Source organism: Bidens hawaiensis, unplaced genomic scaffold (genome assembly GCF_021521415.1).
Source record: "Bidens hawaiensis isolate Kalapana, Puna unplaced genomic scaffold, B.hawaiensis_p1.1 tig00022893_1, whole genome shotgun sequence".
NCBI lineage: Eukaryota > Viridiplantae > Streptophyta > Magnoliopsida > Asterales > Asteraceae > Bidens > Bidens hawaiensis.
The window spans coordinates 316,871-336,816 of record NW_027493579.1 but is presented as its reverse complement, the minus strand read 5'-3'; the positions used below and the strand labels follow the sequence as shown (position 1 = coordinate 336,816).

Here is a 19,946-nt window from a genome sequence, read left to right as displayed (position 1 = left end):
TCCGGACCGTATTGAAGAGGTTCCTGAGACACAGCATGGAAGAGTCATAATATTCAGAAACGAGGTCCAAGAATGAAGAAGGGGTAGAATTACTGAATGAATACGAGCTGTAGCTAATACCCGAGGCATAAAAGAAGCATTTTCCACGGGATCCCAAAACCACCAGCCACCCCGACTTAATTCATGATGAGCCCACCAACTTCCTGGCAAAATGCCTACGGTTAAAAACCACCAACATGTCAAGATCAAAATTCGAATTGGTTCTGGTCCTTGTCAAAACCACTGTGTTCGCGCCGACGATCCAACAAAAAAGCAAAGTAGTGGTCTCTTTCTTTCCATTACGAACGACACGCTTCGCCTGCTCCCTTTAGTGAACTATGTTTGTGTCATATATACCGTTTATTTGTTAGGTAGAACTTTGAATTTTGTTAGAGAGATTAGGTTTTGAATTATAAATAGTTTGTGTTTACGTCACATATAAAAAAATACGCAATTTACAAAGAAGTATTCGATTTTTCCTATGTTTCATATAAAGAGATAATTTTTGTATATTCCTGGAAACATGAATAATTCACATAAATAATGAAAAGGATACGAAGATTTAGCATCTTGCATGCAATTTTTAGATGTTCAATTTTAAGAAGCTTTCTAGATTTTTTGGTGCTATCATATAGAACTAACTAGACATGACACATGCATGTAATAATAAGGAAATTTAAAAGTTTTGTTGAAATTTTAAATACATATAATAATGATAATAGATAAGTGTTCAGTGAACTTGAAGTTGTATATCTAAATTTATAATATACTAGATTTTATTCCCCGTATTACGGGGGTTGTTTTACATTATTCGTTTTTAATATTTATATATGTATATTTGGATTATAATTTTATTTATTTTAAGAAAGTTAATAATTAATATACTTGAGGTTTGATGATGAAATTTAATATACTTGAGGATACCATGAAACAAAGACTAGATTGTCTAATGCTGAGACGAAAAACAAAAAAAATTGCCTAGTGAAAATGTATGATCCCTTTTTGAATAGGATGTATCGTGGAAGAATGAAGAAATTTTTTTCTTCTTCAATCATAAATGAAACTTCGATAGAAAATTGCACAGAAAAAGCTGAACTAAATAAAATTCATGGTATCCTTCTTCCCTATCCTAATTCTCCAGAAAATGAACAGAAAATCGAAATATCAGAAAAAAAACAAGTCAAAATCGATTCAAATAATAGGTTAAAGTTTTCATTGAACGCAATTCTAACTAACCCTAAATGTGAAAAAAAATATTTTGGAATAAACGAAATAGGTAAAAAACTCCCTCGATGGTCATACAAATTAATCAACGAGTTGGAACAATATTTTATAAAACGACGAAAAGAACAAGGCATAATGCAAGGGCTGGATCACCAGCTTCGAACAAGAAAATTTAAACATATAGCATTTTTAACTCGTTCCACACGAAGTTTTAAGAAGTCTAATTTCAAGAATTTTAATCATTTTAAAAAATTTAATAGAGATTCGGGTTTTATAAGTAATTTGGAAGAACCAGATTTTCATCGAGCCTTAATCAAAACCTCTGTTGCCGTCTTCAAAGGCGTAAAATGGTTATTTGGGGACCGTCTCAATGAAATCCCCATTCCCCGCTTTTTTTGGAAAAAACGGAAGATTTTTCTTTTCCTATATCTGACCTAATGAAACTTTTTTTTTATTAGAGATTGGTCGGGCAAAAAGTCAGAATTCGAGATTTTAAATCAACAATTCCAAAAAAAAAAACGACCAGGAAGATGCAATAGAATTCTGGGAGAACATTCCATATGCACAAAAATCAAGAAGTGTTCTGTTACTAGCTCAATCAATTTTTAGAAGATATATTAAATTACCCTTATTAATAATAGCTAAGAATATCGGTCGTATTTTATTGAGACAATCTCCGGAATGGTACGAGGATTTCCAAAATTGGAATAGAGAAATTTATCTAAAGTGTAGCTATAATGGTCTTCAATTTTCCAAAACAGAATTTCCTAAAAATTGGTTCAGCGAAGGTTTTCAAATCAAAATCCTATATCCTTTTCGTTTGAAACCTTGGCACAAATCTAAGCTACGACTCTCTGATAGAGATCAAAAGCAACAAGATGATTTTGATTCTTGTTTTTTAACAGTTTTTGGAATGGAAACGGAATATCCTTTTGGTCATCCGCGAAAAACACCTTCCTTTTTTGAACCAATTTTGAAAGATATAGACTATAAAGTCAAAATAAGAAAATTTAATTTTAGAGTTCGAAGAGCTTTAAAAAAAATAAAAAAAAAAGAAGAAAAAGCATTAGTATTTGTAAAACAAATACTAAAAGAACTTTTAAAAGGAAAGAAAATTCCATTATTTATACCGCGAGAAATATACAAATCAAATGAAACTGAAATAGAAAAGGATTTTATAATAAGCAATCCGATAATTCATGAATCACTTAGTCAAAATCGATCTACAGGTTTCACAAATTATTCACAGGCAGAAGATGAAATGAAACATAGAATTGATAAAAGAAACACAATCATAAATCAAATAGAAATAACGAAAAAAAAAAGAATAATGGAAAATCACCGCCAAAAATTTGAAAAATATTCAAAATAAAAAATATTGAATTATTAATTCAATTTTTCTTTGAAAAGATATACATAGATATCTTTCTATGTATCATTAATATGCGCAGAATCACTCTACAACTTTTTATGGAATCAACAAAAAAAATTATTAAGATATACATTGACAATAACGAAACAATCAAGAAAAGAAAAAAAATGGACTTTATTTCGACTATCAATATGAAAAAGGCTTTTGATAATCTTAGAAATAGTAAGGGGAAGTCACATATTTTTTTTGATTTATCTTACTTGTCACAAAAATATGTATTTTTCAAATTATCACAAACCCAGGTTATTCGCTTCAATAAGTTCAGATCTATTCTTCAGTATAATGGACCGTCTTTTTTTCTTAAGAATGAAATAAAGGATTTTTTTGGAAGACAAGGAATATTTGATTCCGAAGTAACACATAATCAACTTCCAAATTATGGAATGAATCCCTGGAAAAACTGGTTAAGAGGTTATTATCAATACGATTTATCTAAGATTACATGGTCTAGATTAGTCCCACAAAAAGGGCGAAATGGAAAAAAGAAATGCCAGAAGTCTCAAAATAAGGATCTAAACAAATGGTATTCCTATGAAAAAGACCCATTATTTGATTACAAAAAAAAACTCGAAAGTCTATTTATTACCAAATAAAGAAGATAATTTTCAAAAAAACTATAGATATGATCGTTTATCATATAAATATATTGATTCTGAAACTAAAAAGAAGGCCTATATTTATAGATCATCATTAGAAACAAATAAGAAGCAAAAAAATTCCACCAGAAAGAAAGCAAAAATTGTTAACATACTCAAAAATATTCCTATCAAGAATTATCTAGGAAAAAGCAATTATATATATATGGAAAAAAATAAAGATAGAAAATATTTGGGTTGGAAATTGAATAAAAATATTCAGGTTGAACCTAATAAGGACAAAAACAAAATAGGGGATAAAATTCATAATAATGGTCTTTTTTATCTTCCGATCGATTCAAATTCCGAAATCAATTACAAAAAGGTCTTTTTTGATTGGATGGAAATGAATGAAAATTATTAATCTTAAATCGCCTCATATCAAATCCGAAAATTTTTTCCTTCCAGAGCTTGTGATACTTTATCATAAATATAAAGAGAAACCTTGGTTTATCCCAAGCAACTTACTTCTTTTTAATTTGAATAGAAATCCAAATTTTAGTGAAAATCAAAATAGAAAGGGAAGGCAAGAGGAGGGTGAGGATTTTTTAAATTTTAGCCCATCCAATTCAAAACAATATTTTGAATTAAAGAATCAAAACAATATTGAAGAATCTTTTTTAGAATCAATTGAAAAACTAAACATATTATTTAAAGGAGATTTTCCTTTGCAAATAAGATGGACTGGACGTTTGAATCAATTGAATCAAAAATTGATGAATAATATCCAGATATACGGTCTTCTGGTTAGCCTCATTAATGTAAGAAAAATTACTATATCCTATATTCAAAGGAAAGAAATGAATCTGGATATAATGAGGAGACGTTTAAATCTTACACAATTAACGAAAATGAGAATTTTGATTATGTAACCTGGCCGTCTATCTGTAAAAAATGATGGACAGTTTTTTATGTATCAAATCATAGGTATTTCATTGGTTCATAAAAGTAAGTACCAAAGTAATCAAAGATACCGAAACCCCCAAAATGTTGCTAAGAATCATTTTGATGAATCCATTCCAAGACATAAAAGAAAAACTCTAAATAGAGACAAAAAGAATTTTAATTTGCTTGTTCCTGAAAAAATTTTATCGTCTAGACGTCGTAGAGAATTGAGAATTCTAATTTCTTTCAATTTAAAGAATCAAAATAATGTGCATAGAAATCAATTATTTTGCAAGGAGAACAAGATAAAAAATTGGAGTCAATTTTTGGATGAAAGTGAAAATTTTGACATAAAAAAAATGAATTAATTAAATTAAAGTTCTTTTTTTGGCCTAATTATCGATTAGAGGATTTAGCTTGTATGAATCGCTATTGGTTTGACACCAATAATGGGAGCCACTTTAGTATGTTAAGGATATATATGTATCCATAATAGAAAATTTTGAGTTTCCTATATATTCTGTTGTTCTATCAATCATCTTTTTTCATTTTTTCCGCTGTCCGTGATCTGTAAATATCCATGTTATATGCAAGTAACCCGATGCACACATGTACTGTCCTATTAGGATAAATAATAAGGAAATGGCGTATCAATTCAAGCTATAAATAAATAAAAAGATAAACTATTTGGTATCGTCTTTTTGTATCACTAGGCAAATGAACTCAAAAATAGGTTAATGATAAAATGAATATAAAGAAATTATGATTGTTGTGTATACTACATGAAAATTTATGACATTATTATTACTGATCAATAAAATCAATATCTGCAAAAAGGGGAGTATCAAATTATTTTATGGTAAAAAATTCATTTATTTCAATTCTTTTGAAAGAACAAGAAGAAAACAAAGAAAACAAAGGATCTGTTGAATTTCAAGTAGTAAGTTTCACCAATAAGATACGGAGACTTACTTCACATTTGGAATTGCACAAAAAAGACTATTTATCTCAGAGAGGTCTGCGGAAAATTTTGGGAAAACGTCAACGGTTGCTGGCTTATTTGTCAAAACAAAATAGAGCGCGTTATAAAGAATTAATAGGGCGGTTGGATATTCGAGAGAGAAAGAGTCGTTAATTTGAAGAAATTGAAGAGTTCATTTGAATTCTTCGCTTAAAGTTTGATGAACTTCTTTTCGCTTTCAGCAATTCATGAAAGAATGAATCAGGAAAAACCTATGACTGTACCATCTACAAGAAAAGACCTCATGATAGTAAATATGGGACCTCACCACCCATTAATGCATGGTTTCACAATTAAATGATATGTTATAATCCAATTTAAAAGCTATTTGGGTTTGGTGATACCTATTACCTCTTTATTTTCTTTATTATAAAATTGTTTCTTAATTATAAATAATATATATTTTTCTAAATAAAATAGGATATTAATTTTTAGTATATCCCTCATTTATAAGATTTTCATATCAAATATTTGATTAGATTAATTTTTAATATAATGAGATTATAACTTGTTTTAGAGCTATCTGGGTTTGGTGAGGCCTTTACCCGTGAATTAGGTTTAAATGCGTGAGAAACCTTCATTTACAAATAAAGCAATATGATGGCTTGAGAGAATGGTTGTTTTACATTTTTCGTTTTTTAATATTTATTTTTTGGATTTTAATTTTCTTTATTGTAAGAAAGTTAATAATATACTTAGGGTTTGATGATGAAAATGTTTCATAAATAAATTATATGTTATAACTCGTTTAAAAGCTATCTAGATTTGGTGACCCATGACCAGTTTATGTTTTTTACTATAAAATTGTTTATTAGTTATAAATAATATCTTTTTCTTTTTAAATTGAATATTAAATTTTAGTATATCCCTATTTTATAGGATTTTCATATCAAATAATTGGTAAGATTAATTTTTAATTTAATGAGATGTTATAACCCGTTTAAGAGCTATCTGGTTTCGGTAAGACCCATACCCATGAATTTGGGTTAAATCAATAAGAGACCTCAATTTAAAAATTAAGCCATTTGGTGGCTTCCATAAAAGGGGGGAGCGATCACATCGCGACACGTAGGATTTTAGGGTTTTTGTTTATATATATTATAGATATAAACGAAACTTTTAAAAGCTCTCTGGTTACTTGTTAAATTTTCTCAAGCCGTCAAATTGCTTTATTTGTAAATGGAGGTTTCTTATGCATTTGAACCGAATTCATGGGTATGGGTCTCACCAAACCCAGATAACTCTTAAGCGAGTTATAACATCTCAGTAAATTAAAAACTAATCTCACGAAATATTTGATATGAAAATCCTATAAAATAGGGTTATACTAAAAATTAATATCCGATTTATTTAAAAAAATATATTATTTATAATTAAGAAAAAATTTTATAGTAAAAAAAATAAGCGGGTAATGGGTCACCACATCCAGATAGCTTTTAAACGAGTTATAGCATATCATTTATTTGTGAAACTCTTTCATCATCAAACCCTTTTTTACAATAAAGAAAAATAAAAATTCAAAAAATAAATATTAAAAAACAAAAATGTAAAACAATCCACGTAATACAGGAGATAAAACCTAGTCACTTATAAAGTTATCAAATAAATTTATAGCTAAAACAATAATATCAATTAAAATTATATGATTATCTACCATGGAAATTTAATTGAATAATTAATAAGCATAATAATATTAATAGTTATCTAGTGAATGTTTATAGGTTTAAGGATATTTTTTATAGACCTAAAATATATGAAAACTTAGATAACTTAATATAAAATTAAGGAAAATAAAAAAATAACAAATTTTACACACACATATAGACAATATTAAGATAATCTTATAATTTTAAGACCATATGTAGTAGTAATCTTTTTATGGAAGCGTGTTATGTCATATGACGTTCATGTCATCAATAGGGTTATACCTAAATAAGTGTGTGATGGACAACCCTCATATTAATCTTGTAATTAATTAAATATAAATAAAATAAATATTTTATTGGTTAGAGGTGTGAAGAAAAACACGATTGGTTGGAGTTTGTGAAGGAAAACATGATTTTTTGAAGTGGGTGGGGGGGAGGCGCTATGTAAATAACACCGGAGACCAAAATTAGACCCATAACACCAGTTGGGTGTAACGTCAGTTGGGTTTGAGGTGGGGGTATTTGAGGCATTATGGAGCATCCAACACTTCACTATGCACGGTCTCGGTGTCAACTAGACTGGTTGTGATAATATTGCAGTGATCATCCGGCCTAATCTCCACAACCAATTTTTAATGCCTTGGGTGTATAGCATACGACCATCTAACCATGTCATGTCGAAATCTCCCCATCTTTATGTTCACTATTACACAAATTCTGGATCTATATATCCTTTAGACGCCTTCTCTTCGTGTAGAATTACTGTTATTCCTAGTGGCTTGAAATTGTGTCTCACTTTTGTGGCTTGAAATCGAAAGCTAAATATGAATAATAAGTTAGGTAGTTTAATGTTTGTGTTTGTAATAGTGAAAAATTTTTTAAAATAGGAAAGTGGAATAACATAAAATGGTTTATAGGAGAGAGAAAGAAAGTTGAGTGAATATAGGACATCCGCCATTTCAAATGGCGGATGTCAGATTGCACATAGGGGGTGTCAGTTATTGCCTGGTGATGTAACGAGAACCATGTGATCTGTCATTTGAAATAGCGGATCATGAATATTTTATTAGTGTTAAATGGCGGATTTCAGTTGAGAAGCTGACTGCCGGTCACCATTACTTTTTGATTTACATCCGCCATTTCAAATGACGGATGTGAACAGTAACTCGTACTACCCCTATGACCCACCTATGTATTTTTTATTGTATTTCAGTGACATCCGCCATTTGAAATGACGGATGTGAACAGTAAACCGTACCTCATATGTTCCACAAATTCTAAGTATTTTATTATATTTCAGCGGATGAACAGTACCCGTACTACCCAGGTTTGACCACTTGTTCTTTTAATATATTAATGTTTCTTAATTTTATTTATGATTCTTTTATATTTAAAAAATATGACTAGTAATATACTAATATCAATATGTTTTTACTTTTATTATTAAAAATTCTAATAATTAGTATTATTAGTAAATATTAATTAGTATATTAATATTACTTTTATTAATAAATATAAAAATTTAGTTCAACAATTGGATATGTTTTTTTTTTATAATATTGAGTTCTGCCATTTGCAATGGCAAGTGTTGTCTGGACATTCGTCATTTCAAATGGCAAGTGTGAACAGTAACTGTACTGCCAAATCTCATTTCCTCAAATTATAAATAGAGTCAAAATCAATAAGATATACCACAACTATAACCCACAATGCTTCCTCATACTTGCTCAATTTCGTGTAACAATTTCAATACTACACCATGTTCGCCTCAAAAACCACCTGATTATGATTTCATCTCATTTCATTGTTTGAATAGGTGGCCTCGAAAATAGGATGTGTGCCCTCTGGGTTGAGACGGAAAGTGACAGCTGACCCTACGGGTCATATTCTTAAGAACCATTACCGTTGGGTTGCCCGTTTTTTTAGCCGCTGAGGTTGTCTCCGATAATCACTACCGGTGGGGTAGGGTTTTAGCTAGAGTTCGGCTGTAATTATCATGTAATTTGCTAGAGGTTGTCTTAGAAAACCACTGTCGTGTATTATATTTGTATATTCAAGTGTAATTATCATGTAATTTAGAGAAGTCAATGTGTTTAACATTAGTGTTTTAGTAATATAATTATATTTAAAAGTTTGGTGCCACAAAAGTTTTTTTTAAATATTTGGTTCGTTGAATTTTATTTAACAAAAGTTTTTTCTAAAGTTTTTTTTTTAAAAGTTTCCATCAAATGTTCGTGGTTGTCAACTTTGATAATACCCACGGACCAAACTGTACGTATCTTAAATCAACACTTGAATTATTGAAGGACCACAACTTTGTAATAACTAGTAATTACTTGAAACATAATTTTATAGCAGTAATTACTTGAAACATAATTTTATAACAATTAATTTTATAGTAATTATTGAAAGACCATCATTATGTCTTAAATCTACACTCTTCAAGATTCTCAATAAAGAGCACTATTGTAAACTAGCGTCCATATAAAAAACATGGCTTAAATCTGGCTTCTCAACCACCCAACCATGTTGGCAGTTTAAAAAAAAACCGTCCTTTTTGTTAAAAGATAAAGGATTGTCATGTCAAGTACAGGTACTGTTCACATTCGCCATTTCAAATAACATATGTCACTGAAATGTAATAAAATACGTATGGTTTACTTTATCTTTTGTTAAAAGATAAAGGGTTGTCATGTCAAGTACAGGTACTGTTCACATCCGCCATTTCAAATGACGGATGTCACTGAAATATAATAAAATACTTAGAATCTGTGGGACATAGGAGGTACGGTTTACTGTTCACATCCGCCATTTCAAATGACGGATGTCACTGAAATACAATAAAAATACATAGTTGGGTCATAGGGGTAGTACGAGTTACTATTCACATCCGCCATTTGAAATGGCGGATGCCAATCAAAAAGCAATGGTGACCGGCGGTCAGCTTCTCAACTGAAATCCGTCATTTGAAATGGCGGAACACTAATAAAATATTCATGATCCGTTATTTCAAATGGCAGATCACATGGTTCTCGCCACATCACCAGACAATAACTGAGATTCCCTATGTACAATCTGACATCCGCCATTTCAAATGACGGATGTCCTATATTCACTCAACTTTCTTTCTCTCTCCTATAAACCATTTTATGCTATTACACTTCCCTATTTTAAAAATTTTTCTTGTAATAGTTGTACAAGTTTCTTATTCCATGCATGCTTGAAATACATACTTGTAGCACACAACTTAATATTTGATTAACTTTTGGTAGTTGGTACCGTAGATTATTTCTTGTTCCATCTGTATTATTAATTCCATAAAAATAAACTCAAAAAAGATGTTAATTTTATATTATATTCAATGATCTTCGTTGGAAAGATCCTTCAGATCGAATGAGTCCTGGTTAAATGAATATGTACCGGTTCTTCCACAGATAGCATGCACCTACATGGATGACAATAAAGATATCTACCCTCATATCATAGAACATTACATTTAATTTCCTAGCCCAAAATTTAAGGAGTGCTTGTCGTAAATGCCCTTTTGCGAGTGTTTTCTTACCGATTTAGGCTTAAATTTGTTCATGAACGACTTTTGTGACCAAGTTTTCAACCAGTTACTCTTAGCGACTGCAATTCGGCCAGAAAGAGCATATGATATGGCTAGGTTACGTTATCTCTGCAAGAACCAAGACCTATCCATTATAATGTGTCAAGATAAATCAATATCTTGTTCAAAAACTTTGGAGAAAATGGCCTCGGCAAGCTCTTCGATGAAATCAGGGTTTCTTTTTAAAGAATTAGCCATATTTTCAACAAAGACCTCATCAAATTTCTGCACATCCGTTGCAGAGTTGAAACTTTTGTTTATAGTATGATTCTTGTGTTCTTTCTCCATGCTTTCGTGGTTGTGTTCCCCTTCATAGATCACGACTAGAAGGTCGGCATCATCCACACTTCTCTGTACCTGAAATTAAAGTCTACTACATTTAGTTGTCTTGAAATCTTGATCAGTAAGTAACATGTTATCAAAACACACCAAGAATCATTTATTGATGTATAGCCATTTAACTATTTAAGTCGTTATTCATTAACAGTTTTTCCTGTCATCATGTCATATATTTAGTTTATTTAAACGAGGTTAAACAGACGATTGATAGACATACAGAAAGACATGCAACCTTCTTTTTGACCGGGCAGGATGGTGCAAAAGAACACTTGTAATAAGCTCTAGGAGAAGGGTTATCTTTGGTCACTTTCTGCCCATACTTTCTCCATTGATATCCGTCTTCTACGACCTACACCACACATTCAAGAAACCTAAATTTTGTTACATATATAACTAAAAATCTTTAGTGTTTTTGCCAGCTACGTCTTCAAGGGGTTAAAGATAGAAAACTAGTGAAATCTGGATTTGAACATGAGACCTTGCTAAAGGACTCAAGCGCTCTTTGTTGCCCTTAAAGATTGTAAAAGAAAATCATGAAAACATGTGAAGTACCATGCTTTTGTCAGACGGATCTGTCCGTCTATAAATTTGTGAGATGCCGTTGTTTGGCCTTTTCAACGATTCTTGATGATGATACTCCTTGCTTCCACTTGTGTTGCACTGATCGGCACACTCACCAAACTTTCTTTTAACAGAATTAGATGTCAGTAAATCATGGTCTTTTATTAATTTGTTAACTTGATTTTCGAGGAAATTGTTGTTGTCCCAAACAAGTGTTAGCATCTCCTTTAACTTCTTGTTCTCTAAGCACATTTTTTTGTTTAGCTCTCCAACCGGATCATCATTGATATTCTGAATTTATATACACACAAATTACACATATAATACCTAGATATGCATATGTATAAACCATATATGTAGGCTTATATATGATCACGTAACATGCTAAATATTTGTGAGTTGTGTAAGAAGTTGTGCATTAAGTGCCTCTTTTTCTGAATCCACTAACATAAATAATGTTGTGCATTAGTAATTAAGTTATTAATAACTTTGTAAAGCGGACACTTATTTTCGCATTCTTCTCACGAATATTTATCTTAAATTTGTATCTGATTTGGATTCAGTAAATATATTGATATGAATCATATGATCGATTTGCATAGACCGGATAGAGATATACTTACATGGGTATCATCAGTTTTGTGAAAGGGGGTGACGTTAAGATCAATACCATGAGAAGTCTCCACCATTGTTATTAACCAAGTCTTGTGTTGGTCAAGATAATGAAGAACCCAAGAAGGATATCTTGAAGTTTTTATAGAAAGATATGGATAACAAGTCAAGGTCTTCTTTTCCTTTTTTTTGAGGGGATTAGCTAGGGGATTGGATTGGGATGCACATGGAGAAAGTTCCAGGAAATTACTATAGTACTTATTTATTGTAAGAAAAGAACTTGTTAGTGCGTATACGGCAGGCATGTATAGGGTGGGTATTAACTATTAAATAAGAATTTTTGTTTTACCCGTATCCGGCACAAACAAACTACGATTGAACTTATTCCGGCCAACGGTGTTGGAAATGGCTCGTCGAATTCTATTATATTAGCTTTAACTACGATTGAACTTATTCCGGCCAACGGTGTTGGAAATGGCTCGTCGAATTCTATTATATTAGCTTTTGGATTTAGTTTTACAGTTTATGGTTTAACTTTTAAAGTTTAGTGTCTAGGGCTTAGCATATATGGTTTAGCACTATGATTTTAGCTTTAGGTTTTAGCTTTGGAGTTTAGGTTTAGAGTTCGAGGAGGTGGTTATGTTGATTAGTTTTTCATGTTGGTAATGGAAAACATGAATATAATATAATAAACTTATAACTAAAACATACATATTACAACAGAGAGAGAAGCCACGATTGATGAGAATGATCTAGACAACATGATTTATTAGCTTGGTCGAGTTCCCTTTTAGGATGTATATGGTATTAGGGTTCTTGAGGAAACCGAATATATGCAGAGAGAGAGGGGGGGGGGGGGGGAGAGATACGAAAATTTGTAAGTGCGTATTAGGGTTATGTTATGATGTTAAGTAATCTCTCTATATATTTATATACTTCCAAGGGAAACCCTTGATTAGCAAGAAATAGTAATATGGTTAATCAACAATTACCTAGCTAATATAATAATAATGTATAATTTAATTATTTTGATCTATTATTATAGAAATGATAATGATGACCATATATAAATATATAAATACATATATTTATTCTTACATGTTACACACCGCTGGAATGAGTTCAATCAGAATTCGTTTAAGCCGGTTTCAATCCAAAACCAAAAATCATTTATAAGATACTTAGATAAAATGGACTTTTTAGAGTTTGAGGAGCAATTTTTCCTAAAAAGTGTAGAAACGCTCTTGTAGCGATGCATAGCAAATAGTTTATTTAGAATAGAAGGCTTTATGCGTGTTTTATGTCAACTTCCACACGTCAATGTATCTTGATTTTCAAGGATCTAGTTTCTTTAAAGATATCAAACGATTCTCGTCTTCATATTGGCGTGTAGGTCCCGATACGGATCCGAAATATATGAACGATTCTATGAGCACATCGTAAGCGTGCGGAATCTGTTTATGGAGCTAATTGGTAAGAGAAAACGAATGATAATAAGCACGTGATGTAAATAATGACTCGTTGAAGCTCATTCATCAATTGGACAAAGCAACATCACAATCAGTTACAATGAAAGTGTGTTCTCTACCATATGCTTACAACGAAAGAATTATTTATAGCCATGCAAGTCATACGCCTCATAACATAAGTCCCATTCGCCTAGTTTTAAGCAAATGGATCGACCTTATTTTGCTTACATTTAAGCAAGTGGGCATTCAAGTAAGCATATGGCCCTCAAACTATAAGCGTATGGACATATTCTAGATCCTAAACATTATTAAAAGACCTCATACAAAGACTAAGTGACTCGTCGGTACAACTCTCAGCACTTGTCACATTTAGTGTGTTAACTAACTCCCCTTTGACAATTGCTGGAGCTCGTTAAGCTTTAGTATTTGTCGCTTTGCTTTTGGTTGATCTTTCAGTTAATCTTCACATGTGTTTTATATAGGTAATGACACTTAGAAAATTCATTAACATGGTGGACTATATGCCTTTTGCGAGAATAATGAAATTGGATGCTACCTTCCACGAGAATTGCTAGGAGTATTAACAAAACATGAGAATGCTATTTTATTTTTCGTTTCATCTAAAAAAAAGCCTTTAAATTTGTTGAATAAACCCATATATTAAACAGACATAATAAAAAAAAAGTAATCTGTTAACATATACAGTCGACAAGATATGTCTTTAAAAGATGAACTTTAACGTGATATTTCTAAATTATGTTAGAAGTTAATTTTTGAAACATTTTTTTCAATTATGTTATCTTGTTTTTATGCAATTGACAAATATTAAATAGTTCAAAGGGCCAAAGATGACGATGATACCACAACACCACCAACACCTTCACCACTGTCATCCTCCATCAATGATAACCTTTGCAAAGGGAGTGCATATCGTATACAACCATCACCAACAGCAAGATTTTAAAAGATAGAATGCGTAACTATCATAAACTGTTGTTTTTAGAAGAAACTAGCGATTTACCCGCGCGTTGCGCGATAAATCGGTCAGTAAAAATCGGGTGTTGCAGTGACGAATTTAGTTAATAGTAGCTACGTTCGTTATGGTATTGGAATTAAAACAAAATGAAAACAAAAAAATAAGAATAAAAATTGAGGTAAGCCAATGTGGTGGCGTCGGTTGGTCCCGGACAACAGCAGCGAGTCAACGGGAAGTTAGTTAGTATTATCTACGTGCGTTATGGTACTGTAACTAAAACAAAACGAAAACAAAAAATAAAAATAAAATTAAGGTGAACCAATGGGGTGACGTCGGACGGTCCCAGACGCCGAGGCAGTGACTCTACGACACTCGTATAACATATTATAATTTTTTTGTTAGCATATTTAAACAATGTTTATTTGGTGGGTAAACCCAGGCGTTGGTAAAACCTGATCGTTGAGACGTCGACTCGACTCGTCTGCAGGCGGGTGAGTCGGTAAAACTGGGGCGCTAGTAAAAGTCTGAGCTTTTCGGCGGTGGGCAACGCGAATTTTGTTGTTTTTGTTCACATTTGTTACGGTATCGATTGTTACAGTATCGAAACTAAAATAAAGTTTGGCAAAAACCGGGCGTTGTTAAAACCCAGGTGTTGTCGGTACTGGACGTTGCGCGGTGAGTCGGTAAAACCTGAGCATTGTCGATCCCGAACATTATGGTGGTGTATTGACACGAATTCAGTAAAACAAAAGACATAACGTTTGTTACGAATCTAAAAAAACAAAAAGAAAAACATTTAAACAATAAAAAAAAATTAAAAATAAAATTTTGGACCAGTGAGATAGTGCCACTTGGCCCAATTAGGGTCTTGCGGCACCAACCTTCAACTTTACTTCTATACTAATAATTTACCCGCGCGTTGTGCGGCTTCTGGGCGTTGAGGCATTAACTAGACATGCATTTGATCAGTTTCGGTTACATTCATTACACTACCATAACATAAACAAAACAAAAAATATATAAAAATCGAAGAGGACCAATGGGGTGATGCTGGTCGGTAAAACTCTAACATTGGTAAAGCCCAAGCGTTATCAGTCACGTGTGTTGAGTCGGTGAGTCTATGCAAATTTGGTCGGTTTCCGTCATGTTCATTACACTTTTTGTTACATTTGTTACAGTGACGTAACAAAAACGAACACAAAAACACAAACAATATAAATGTTGATGTGGGCAAATAAGGCGTGCCAGTCGGTAGAATCAAGTGTGGTAAAACCCGAGCAATGTCGGTCCCGAGCGTTGAGATGGGTGAGTCTACGTGAATTTGGTCGATTTCTATGATGCTCGTTACGGTATCAGAACTAAAATAAAAAAGTTTGTTCAGTTATGTTCGTTACAGTACCAGAAGTATAACTAAAAATATATATAAATTGAGGTGGGCCAATGGGATGACGTCGGTCGATAAAACCAGACGTTGGTCAAACTCAGGCATTGAGGCAATGAGTGTATGCAAAGTTGAGTTCCATCATGTTCATTACGCTTTTGGTTACATTTGTGACGGTGACAGAACAAAAACAAACACAAAAACACAAACAATATAAATGCTGATGCGAGCAAATAAGGTTGTGTCAGTCGGTAAAATCGAATGTTGGTAAAATCGAGCAATGTCGATCTTGGGTGTTGAGGCGGGTGAGTCTATGTGAATTTGGTCGATTTCTATGATGTTCGTTACGGTACCATAACTATAACAAAAAATTATATATATATATATATATAGGGGAAGGTTCATGTGCATTTTAATCTTAACATGAGAACGTAGGAAATAATACCAATTTATAAAAAAAGTGAAAACGTAAGATACAATATCAATCTACATAAACAATGATTTATAATAACAAAGAAAAAAACTAAAAATTACAACAAAAGAATCAAAATCAAGAACTAAATAATAACAACATATACCAACAAATACTTATAACATCAAAAGAAAAAATCTAATAATAACAACAAAATATAAATAAGCAAATACTTATAACGTCTCATAATCGAAAATTAGCAAATACGAATAAAAAATAACAGCAAACACCTATAAAAATAAATCTAATAATAACAGCAAATTGGTTCTCACTGTTCTCATGTTAAGAATAAAATGTATTTGATCATGTTTATTTATATATATATATATATATGTGTGTGTGTGTGTGTGTGTGGGAGATTTCAAATGAGAACCCTTTTGAGTTTTAAGAACTCAACGTAACGATTTTTTTTTCGAAATTTTTTTTACACATGCGTAATATATGTAGGTTACATATACGTAAAAAAATTACATAATTTTTTACGCACCGAGTCGATTTTTTACACATGTGTAATGGATGTAAAAGTTTGTGTAATCACTTACATATTCATTCTCTCTCCTACTTTGACTTTTTGGTCAGATTTAATCTCAACCATATATTCTAATCCATTTAATTTAATGTGTGGCCAAGAATTAAGTTCTTTAGTTCTTAAAACTCAACATGGTTCTCAAAATATCCCTCCCCTATATATATATATATATAGGATTGGGTTCATTTCAGAAGTATTTTTAGTGTGAGAAGTGCGAGAAGAGGTTCTGGCCAATCATAAGTTTTCTTTTTAATTTTTGATTATTTAATTGTAGAAGTATATTAGTAAAAAGTTTAGGAGTTTCTTTTGATAATTAATACTAATTCATGTTAAGTTACAAATGATTATACATTTATTTTTATTTTTTAATTTGATTTAATCTTTAAACAATTCATAAAACAAAACCATCATACTCATACTATAAAATATATACATATATTAACCATCATAAAAACAAATACCTACACAAATCATAATATTAACCTACACATACAAAAACTAGTTCATGTTATCACCTACACAGGTCCAATATTTATATACATGCACATAACTAGTTCATGTTAACCTACACAAATCACAATAATAACCTACATATACAAATTTACTTCATGTTATAGCCTACCAATTTGTATTTATCTACATATATCAGAATATTAACCTATACAAATAAACCTTGTTCATGATATCACATACAATTAATAGTATTAACCTAAACTTGTAAAATATTCACAATGTAGGAACACATCATATTTTTTTTATAATTTTAATTATTTTATAATCTATCTTTTATGTGTAGGCAAATACGAGTTATATGTAGATGAATATTATTTATATGTAGGTGAAAATAAAATGAACTAGCAAGTTGTGTAAGTGAATACGATATATGTGTAGGTAAATATTACTTATGTGTTGGTGAAAAAAAATAAAATTAGTATAGGAGAAAATAAGTTGTGTTAGTAAATACGAGTTACATTTCGATAAAAATAAAAATAACTAACAATTTGGATAATTGAATATGAACTATGTGTAGATTATTATGTTACTTGTGTTGGTGATCAATTTAATACAATTTACCTACATATACATTTTTTATACGTAGGTAATAGATAATTTAAATTTGTAACCTTCTACAAGAATTAATGTGGAGAATATTTTAGAAGTAATTAGAGGAATTAATGCATTGAACAAATCAAAGATAATCAATGGTTGTGATCGACTTCTCGCACTTCTCGCTATAATATCACTTCTCGCAGATCCATCCCACATATATATATATATATATATAGGATTAGGTTCATTTCAGAAAGATTCTTAGTACGAGAAGTGCGAGAAGTAATTACGACCAATCATATTTTTTCTTTTTATTTTTCCTTTAAATTATATATAAGGGTATGTTTGTAATCTAACCTAAATTTATATATAGTAACTCTTAATTGTTGGAGGTTTCAATTATTTTTTATTACTTTGTTAATTAAATTCTATTTATACGACGTCAACCAAACAAAACATAAAGATATCCCTGCTCACAATCCCAAATTTCTAGCACCACAATTGTTATCCAGTAGAAGATGAGTATTGAATCAAAGATATTCGATTATGCCTAATCTTATTATGCCCCAATTCGAGATCGGATTTGCCTAATTCAGTATGCCCTAATTTTATCACCATACATCAAATCAGTCTCAGCATAATCAGGTTTAATTCAATTCCTTTACATCAATTTCAAATTTGTAAACATTCATTTTTAGCCCAATAGGATGATTATGCTCATCTGCATTACCTTTAATTTGATATTTATAATGGATTATCACTTAAAATATAACTTAAAAAAGACATTTAATGTGACTATGTTTACTTTTCCATTTGATTTCTATTGAATTTCCCATTGATTTCTATTCTGATTTTTCAAGTCAGATAATACCCAAATCAAGATTCATAGATTTCGTTAATGTTATTACTACTTAATTCCATACAGTCACAACTTCAATTTCATGTTGATTCAAGCGAGATGCCTATTAACCATTATTGTATAATATTATGTAGTTTATTGTATTTTCTTCATTGTCAAGTTTATGTTGTATTTACACCGTTGATGTTTTCTGTAGATTATAATTGTAGACGGTTCTTTATGTTGTGTGGGATATATATATAAGGTGTGTATGTAATTCTATTATGTTATGTTAACTAGTGTAGTTAGTTGTATTGTTCAAGAGACTAAATAGCATCTTGTGTAGGGTGTTTCATAAAAATATAGGTATTAATCACAATTGTGTAGGATTTTTTTGTTTATTGTGCATGCTCTTTATATGACTTTCAACGATATTAAGTAAGAAGCTATGTAACTGTTTATTGTACTTCATGTAGGATATGGAACATATGTTATGTTATACATAACAGTTGCATATAAAAAGAATCGTTTCTTTTTTTATTAGCGAGTATATGTTCTGTTATTTTGTGTTTGTAGTTTCATTATTCATGAGAATAAATATTTATTTGTGTAGTCTGTTATCTACAGATTTAAGCATCAATCTAGTAAATTATGTATGTGTTTCTGATTACTGTGTAAACTGTCTAGGACTTTTGCCATGTTAACTAAGATGCAGTGTATGGGTTATTGTACATTCTGTAGGATTTGTGAAAGATCAAGGACAAAGTATATCTAAATACCCGAATGAACCGGCATATAGGAAGTAAGAAGTTATTCTAAAGTTGCGTGGTTACTCTGCAGTTGTTGGACCAGATGATATGAAGGTTTCGGTACTTGTCGTTGCATGATTGGCCTGGCGAAAAAGCTGCAGAGAGAAGCAAGAAATCAAAAACGTGTGTCACACATGCAATCTATATATAAACGCTCATTACTCTCGCAACTGCAAGAAAAGATAGTTTTACCTTTTCAAACTTATGTTACTATCATTGTTTTTGGGATTTTTGTTTGCGTGTGCTTATGCCTTTTTTTTGTTTTGAGCGTTGCTTGTTTCTAAAGATTTGACATTTATGACATACAATATTCTGTAGTATTTTTTTACTTGAATTCATTGGTTACATATTGTTTAACCATATATAAATCAAATAAAAAACAGAGATAATAATGTCAAAGTATGTAACGATTGAAAAT

General features: G+C 31.0%; 1 protein-coding gene across 1 annotated transcript; it reads right to left on the bottom strand.

Annotated features, from left to right (window-relative positions):
• Positions 1 to 10,556: 10,556 nt before the first annotated feature.
• Positions 10,557 to 12,124, bottom strand: LOC143566455 (putative WRKY transcription factor 40). The gene is made up of 4 exons (XM_077053154.1): positions 12,016 to 12,124; positions 11,384 to 11,683; positions 11,064 to 11,180; positions 10,557 to 10,849 (listed from the first exon to the last, which is right to left on the bottom strand). The coding sequence occupies exons 1-4, from the start codon at positions 12,079 to 12,081 to the stop codon at positions 10,595 to 10,597; spliced, it is 738 nt and encodes a 245-aa protein (XP_076909269.1). The 5' UTR covers positions 12,082 to 12,124; the 3' UTR covers positions 10,557 to 10,594.
• Between the last annotated feature and the right edge of the window lie 7,822 nt (positions 12,125 to 19,946).

Coding starts and splice junctions, on each gene's coding strand:
- LOC143566455 (XM_077053154.1), bottom strand. CDS start 12,081: ATGGTGGAGACTTCTCATGGTATTGATCTTAACGTCACCCCCTTTCAC. Junction 11,684..12,015: donor ACAAAACTGATGATACCCAT/GTAAGTATATCT, acceptor ATATAAATTCAG/AATATCAATGATGATCCGGT. Junction 10,850..11,063: donor CCTGCCCGGTCAAAAAGAAG/GTTGCATGTCTT, acceptor CTTTAATTTCAG/GTACAGAGAAGTGTGGATGA.